Genomic DNA, 7,492 nt, shown 5'->3' on the forward strand with positions numbered 1-7,492 from the left:
AAGTGCCTTTACTTTTCTGAACTTCAGTTTCCACCTCTGGAATACAGAAGTATGAATACAGAAGTAAGCCAACTACCTTAGTTGGCTAGGGATGTTTAGGTCAGGCTTTGAGCATTGTAGGTGCCAGTATGGAGTGGGGGGATCTTGATGACAATTGACACTGACACTTTCTAACCTCCCTTGCAGTACGCCACCTCATATGAAATGAGACAGTTCAATGGAACCCAGGTGAAGGTGAGAGCAGGGGCACCCCGCCCCTTGGCCCATTGTTGCAGTTTTCCCATTTTGTTCCCACTCCAGTCTCTGTCTACCCCCTGAGTCATTTAACATCTGTTGTACAATCTGTTTTAAACTCTGTGCAGCCCGTCCCCAATTTCTGTCTTTTCTGCCTTTCTGGAATCTCCATTTTGCCCCCCCTTCTCCCTTCCCAGTGCCCTGCTTTGGTCCAGGCTACTTTTTTCCCCCCACCCCATCTTGCCCTGGCCTCTCTGGTCTGCCCCTAGGCCCGCCCCCTCCCACCCACCTTCAGCTCAGCAGCCAGAGTGGTCTTTCCAAAGCACAAACTTGACCCTGCCTCTCCCCTGCCCTACTGCTCTTGGAAGAAAGCCCAGGCTCCTTGCCACAGTCCACAAGACACTGCAAGGTCAGACCCCTGCCCAGCTGCTCTCCCAAGTCTCTTCTTGTGACTCTGCCCAGTTCATTCCACTCCAGCCACAGTGGATTTCTTCCTGCTCGTTGAATGCTCAAGTTGCTCTCTTCTAGGCTGTTGCACATTGTTTCCTCTCTTTAAAACCTTCTACCACCCCTCTTTACCTGGTTCACCCTTCCTGTTCTCCAGGTCTTAGCCCCTTCCTCCAGGAAGCCCTACCTAATTATCCCACCTCCTGAGCTGGCACCTCCCCCTGCCCCCTCCCCATTCCCACACTCCCCTGGGTTTTCCCATTCCAGTCCTGCCTACTCTGGGTGGTTCCTAGCAACAGGTCTATTTCCCCTGGACCTAGACTATGAGCCTTGGGAGAAAGGGACCCAAGAAGCTGGGTGCCCCCAGCACCCAGGACAGCCCTTGGTGACTGTGCAGGTTGATTGGAGGGACCGCCTCCCAACCCCATCTGTTTCTTGCCAAAAGGTACCTGTGGGGGATGAGGTGGAGGGTATGAACATCCTGGGCCTGGTGGTGTTTGCTATCGTTTTTGGTGTGGCCCTGCGGAAGCTGGGACCTGAGGGAGAGCTGCTCATCCGCTTTTTCAACGCTTTCAACGATGCCACCATGGTGCTGGTCTCCTGGATCATGTGGTAGGTGGTGGGAGAGGAAGTTGGGGGTGTGGAATAGGGTGACCCTCCATCCACTCCTTGGAGCCAGAGGGCCTGGATTCAAATCCAGCATGGACCATGCCCAGGTCATGTGACTTTGGGCAGGTGACTTACCCTCTCTGTGCCTCAAATTCCTCCTCTATAAAATGAGGACAGTGCTGTATTCCATGAAAGCTAAGACTGACACTGGCACCTCCTTGATTTACTGGAAGGTGACAAAAAGACAAGTTGTGGCCACAGCCTGGCTAACACATCTCAATTTTAGAGATTTAAAGGTAATCAAATGTCCCTCTTTGGAGCAATGATCTAAAATGGCGCCTGCTTTATAGGGTTATCACGAAGATGGAATAAGTGACTAGGTATAGGTAAAGAAAGTTCTTAGAAAGTGTTTTATTTATTTATTTATTTATTTATTTTTAATTAATTAATTTTTAAGATTTTTACTGGAGAGTTGGGGGAACAGACAAGTTGCTGTCTTTTTGTCCTTCAGTCTAGTTGTGGAGGACGTTGCTTCACTGGCCCAAGTTGGCACCATCATTGCGCTCTTCCCCGCGCAAAGGCAGATTAGTCGCCGACTTCTGGACGGCTGCTCACGCTGGCTGCTGGCCGTTCACGCTGGCTGCTGGCTACACAACGGTAGCCCATGGCAACCCACTGCAGCAGGGGCTGCAGCCTACACTGTTGCCAGCGACTCACGGCAACCCAGCTCCAGGTTGAGCTGTTGTTTAGCATCTTAGTTGTAGAGGGCAGTGTCACTGGCCCTCATATGTGGGATCTGAACCGGGGCCCTCTGGCGTCCCAAGCCAGTTCTTAACCAACGTGCCACTCGGCTGGCCCTAGAAAATGTTTTAAGTGCTTGGTACCTACTGAGTATTCACTTAATATCAGCTACAACTATTACCATGATGAGCTTTGTTAAAAGGCCTTAAATAACAAGAAAAACATGTGCAAAGGACTCTGGTTTCCACCCTTGTCCCTTCCCCCATCTCATCTCCACGTGGTCTCACACTGATTCTCAGGACCCACCCTGGATCTAGAAGGTCAGAAAACAGGAGAGAGGGACAGGGTTGCTACATTTTTAACAAATCCTATATACCCACCCCTGTTTCCAGCACAGCCGGCATCTAAGAAGCTGCTGTGCAGGAATCAAGTGCACCTTGACTAGTAAAAAACACTGCCGCAGAGGCGGGGTGCTGTGGGTAAGAGCAGACTCTGTATCCACAAGGCCTGGGTTCCCAACCTTGTGCGGCCACTTCCCAGCCATGCACCCTAATGACACGTTACTTATCCCTCTGTGCCTTAGTTTCCCCATCTGGAAAATGGGGTTGGTCGTATCAGGCACAAATGAGTTAATACTTGTGAAGTGCCTGGGACAGTGCCTGACCTATACTAGACCTACAGTAAACAATATTAGCTAATATTTATCTAGTGCTTTATTTGTATAACTTCTTGGCACATCCCACTGGCCAGAACATGGGCATTTGGCCAAACCCAAGTACAGAGGTGGCTGGGAAATGGTGCCTTTTTTTCTGTTACTAAAAGACGACAGGAGTTTGGGTCATAGTAATCAAGCAATCAAGGAAGGCATAAAAGTACCCCAAAATCTTTACTCCAGGAGAGGGTGCTAAAGTTTACAGATGAATTATTAAAAAATTTTCAGCCTGCTCTTTTTGACTGCTTCTTCCCTTTTTTGAGCCTTTTGAGCCTCGTCTTTGCGCGTGACCTGTTCCAAACTCTGGAATGTAATTTCTCTTCTAATGGGCCCTTGAGCCATTCTCTACTGCTTGGGCCTAATTCTACTTTTTTGAAATGTACTATCTCTTCAAATAAACTACTTTTTCAGTACTTTAAAATAATAATAATAATAATAATAATAATAATAATAATAATAATAAAAACGCTTTCAACTCATTTCAAATGGCATCTCATTTAATCCTCCCAACATTTCTGTGAAGTTGGGAGTATTATCATCCCTGCTTTACAAACCTATTAATTAGATTTTGTTAGTTCAGTGGTAGCTGTAAAAGACTCAATAAGAGTTCCCTTAGGGTGGAGATTCTATCATGTTCAAGGGCTCAGCACATCAGAATGCTTCATACCTGGGAGTGGTTATTAAGACCTGAACCATGGCCTGAGAGACTGTCTTGGTTTTAGTTACAAATGAATCCAGAAAATGAAAATGACTCATGCATGGTGGATGTTTCTTTCTCAGTCATGTGTTAAGTCCAAATCTGGTTGGTGACTCTACTCCAAGTGGCGATGGAAGCACCCAGGCTTCTTTTATCTCCCAGCTGCACTATCTTCAAGGGGAGAGCGCATAGTCAAGAAGGCAGAGGAGGTGCCTGAACTTCCGCACACATTGCTATGGGTGTCTCTTGGCTATGAGGGAGGCTGTAGTCAAGCTATGAAGCGCATGTGCCTGGCCCTGGGTGGGCAGGTGGTCACTGGCTGCCATCTGTCTCCTGGGTTATTAGGTATGCACCCGTGGGCATCTTGTTCCTGGTGGCCGGCAAGATCGTGGAGATGGAGAATGTGGAGATGCTCTTTGCCAGTCTCGGCAAATACATTCTGTGCTGCCTGTTGGGCCACGCCATCCATGGGCTCCTGGTCCTACCCCTCATCTACTTCCTCTTCACCCGGAAGAACCCCTTCCGCTTCCTGTGGGGCATCACGACAGCGCTGGCCACCGCCTTCGGGACCTCCTCCAGGTGCGGCCTTGGGGCAGACCAGGGTGGGAGTTTTAAACTAAGGGGTTTGGAGCGGGCATCAGATGTCTGAAGACCTCTGAACGTTTGTGTTTGGGAACATTGGATCTAGGTACAGGGACCATACTTTCCTGGATCTCCCCTTCTCCTAAAATTAGGAAACTACTGCCTTAGACACTTCTTCCTTTCTTCCTGAGAGCCCCTCCTCCCCGCCAAGGCCCGGACCTTGGGGACTCTAGTGCTCCACCCTAGATCAGCCTCTCAGAGCTCTTTCCACCGTATCTCCTGGGTATTTTGTTCGTCTTTGCTGGCCCTGTCCCCTCAGAACTGGACCTTCCCCGCAGCGGCACCCCCAAGAGAGTAGTAATTCTTAGCGGAGGTCTATAATCGGTGAAGATGAAAGGAGGTGTAAGGTCAGTGAGCTCCCAGACATTATAGAATTTAGGTATAAATTTTTGTGTGTATTGTGAGGAGTAGCAGGGGATCCAGGACTCCAATATTTTGGAATCCTTGCATTCTGGGGGATCCCTAGTGACTTCTGGCTCTGGGAAGAGAAGGGAATGGAGAGCTAGAAGGCCTGTGAGTGGAGGCTTTGGAATAGGTGGTGGTGTCTAGGCTGGTGGGCGGAGCCTGGGTCTGAGAAGAAGGGCTCTGTGGGCGTGGTCTACGGTTGTAGCATGGACGTGGCTTGGGCGGTAGGAATGGCCAGGCCTTGGGTTGGCCATGTGAGCTCAGATTTGTGGTTTCTCACAGCTCTGCCACTTTACCGTTGATGATGAAGTGCGTGGAGGAGAGGAATGGTGTCTCCAAGCAAATCAGCCGCTTCATCCTGCCCATTGGAGCCACTGTCAACATGGATGGTGCCGCACTCTTCCAGTGTGTGGCCGCAGTGTTCATCGCACAGCTCAACCAGCGACCCTTGGACTTCGTGAAGATCATCACCATCCTGTGAGTGCGGGGTGGCTGCGGCTAGGACCCTACCCCCCTACCCACTCACCTGACCCCCCTACCCACTCACCTGACACCTCCCCTAAGAATGGACACAGGCCAGGGGGGAGCATGCCTCCTGTGGCAGCTTCTCCCACTATGAGGCCCCTCCCTGACCTTCCCCCTCTCCTCTCCCAGGGTAACCGCCACAGCATCCAGTGTCGGCGCTGCGGGCATCCCCGCTGGAGGTGTCCTCACACTGGCTATCATCCTCGAGGCAGTCAGCCTGCCGGTTCAGGACATCTCCTTGATCCTGGCTGTGGACTGGCTTGTGTGAGTGTGGGTTTGGGGCTTCAGGGGGATTCAGGAGTACCCCTGGGGAAGGGGATGAGCAAGAGGGCAGGAGAGGAGAGGAAGGAAGAAGTTCTAGAGGAAAGGGGGTGGGACCTTGAGACTTCCAGTCAGAAGGGAGGAAGGGGTTTTTGGGCTTCTAAGAAGAATCCCAGAAAGGTCGTGTGCCTGAGTGGTTAATACAATGGACTCTTAGGCCAGGCTACTTGTGTTCAAATCCCAGTGCCACCATTGCTAGCTGTTATGACCTTGGGCAAGTACTTAATCTCCCTGTATCTTGGTTTTTTCATCTGTAAAATGGAGAGAATAGCCTCTCCTTGAGATTAGATGGCTTAACACGTGAAACTCCCTTATAAAAGTCCCTAGTAAGTAGTAAATGCTACATACATAATTATTAGCTATCATAATGAAGCTATTAAGAGCATAAACGATTGGAAAACAGTTTGGTTTTCAAAGTTATAGAATTACCATGTGTTTTAGCAATACCACTCCTAGGTATACACGCAAGAGAATTGAATACATGTCCACGAAAACTTATACACAAATGTTGATAGTATATTATTCTATTATTATTCTATTCGTCACTATTCATAATAGTGAACAGGTGGAAACAAACCAAATGTCCACCAATTGATGAATGGATAAACAAAATGTCACATCCATACAATGGAATATTATTCAGCAATAAAATGGAATGAAGCACTGATACATATATACATGCTACCACTTGAATGACCCTTGAAAGCATGCTGAGAGAAGCCAGACACAAGGGACCACATAGTCTATGGTTCCATTTCTGAAATGTCTAGAGTAGGCAAATCTATAGACAAAAAATCGATGATTAGTGGTTGCCTAAGGCTGGGGGAGAAATGGGAGGAAATGGGGGATAACTGCTTAATGGGTGCAGAGTTGTCTTTTTGGAGTGATGAAAATATTCTGGAATTAAATAGTGGTGATTGTTGATCGACTAAAAACCACTGGGTTATACACTTTTAAAGGGTAAATTATGGTATGTGAATTATAGCTCAATTTTCTAAAACAGCATACACACACACACACACACACACACACACACAGCATAAAGAGGAAAGAAATAGACCCTTAGGATTCTAGGGAGGTGAAATACCTGTATCTCAGGGGGAAAAGGAGGGGTGGGTGGGTCTTCTGGGGCCCCAAGAAAAGGAAGGGGTGACTTTCTGAGGTTCTAGAAGCAACAAATATTGTGTTTTGTTGGGAAGAAGGATCATTGGGGTTCAGGGAGGATGGAGGAGATCTTTGGGGTTCCCTGGCAGAGTATGATGGGACACTTTGGGTTTCCAGTGGAAAGAAGAGAAGTAGGTGGCTTCCAGTGTTCTAGATGAAGAGATTTTTGAGGTTCTAGAAGGAAGGGATACTTAGGATCCTGGGAGGACGGAGGGCTGATTCTGGGTTTAGGTGAGTAGAACAGGGTTCTGTGTAAGAGGGTGTGATGGGGACTTCATGATTCTATGGGAAGAGGAGGGAGGGTTGGGTCTTGACCCCTCTCCTCTCACTTACTTCCCCATCACTCCTTTCCCTTCAGGGACCGGTCCTGTACCATCCTCAATGTGGAAGGTGATGCTTTTGGGGCGGGACTCCTCCAACATTACGTGGATCGGACAGAGTCTCGGAGCTCGGTGCCTGAGTTGATCCAGGTGAAGAGCGAGGCACCCCTGTCTCCATTGTCCATCCCCACCGAGGAGGGGAATCCCCTCCTCAAATGCCATCCGGGGCCTGGTGGGGACGCTGACACCTGTGAGAAGGAATCAGTCATGTGAACCCTTGTAGGGACTTTCCCTGCCTTGATGGGGGCACTTTGGACATTGGGATCATGAGGGATGGATAAACGGACACACTGGGGCTCTGGGGGCCCTGCCCACAAACTTCAGGAAGTTAGGGGCCCCAGCCTTCCTCCCTGACACTAGATCTTGGAGGCCTCACTGCTGGGGTATATGTTTATGTGTGAGTGTGTCTCCCCAAATCTTCCCAGTCCTCAACTCCTGCCTCCATCCAAGGCTAGGAAACAGCAAGATGGTGAAATAGCATTTTCCACGCCTCATCCTGGGAGCCTGCCGGGCCTCCAGTCTCAGGGCACAGGGTACAGGTCACCACATGGAATTCTGCCATCTTTTGAGAGTAAGGATGTTCCAACATGTTGCTGGCTCCTTTGCTGGTTATTT

The 7,492-nt window shown here is 49.2% G+C and overlaps 1 protein-coding gene across 1 annotated transcript in view; it reads left to right on the forward strand.

Moving 5' to 3' along the window:
• Nucleotides 1-7,486, forward strand: part of SLC1A5 (solute carrier family 1 member 5) — an 11,313-nt gene extending 3,827 nt beyond the window's left edge. The window contains exons 2-7 of the mRNA XM_019625234.1: nt 187-234; nt 1,127-1,293; nt 3,786-4,019; nt 4,770-4,964; nt 5,142-5,276; nt 6,856-7,486. Of these exons, the coding sequence (XP_019480779.1) occupies nt 187-234; nt 1,127-1,293; nt 3,786-4,019; nt 4,770-4,964; nt 5,142-5,276; nt 6,856-7,090 (1,014 nt within the window). The 3' untranslated portion in view covers nt 7,091-7,486. The remainder of the gene's footprint in view (nt 1-186; nt 235-1,126; nt 1,294-3,785; nt 4,020-4,769; nt 4,965-5,141; nt 5,277-6,855) is intronic.
• The last annotated feature ends 6 nt before the right edge of the window (nt 7,487-7,492 follow it).

This window comes from Hipposideros armiger, unplaced genomic scaffold (assembly GCF_001890085.2).
Source record: "Hipposideros armiger isolate ML-2016 unplaced genomic scaffold, ASM189008v1 scaffold_619, whole genome shotgun sequence".
Lineage (NCBI taxonomy): Eukaryota > Metazoa > Chordata > Mammalia > Chiroptera > Hipposideridae > Hipposideros > Hipposideros armiger.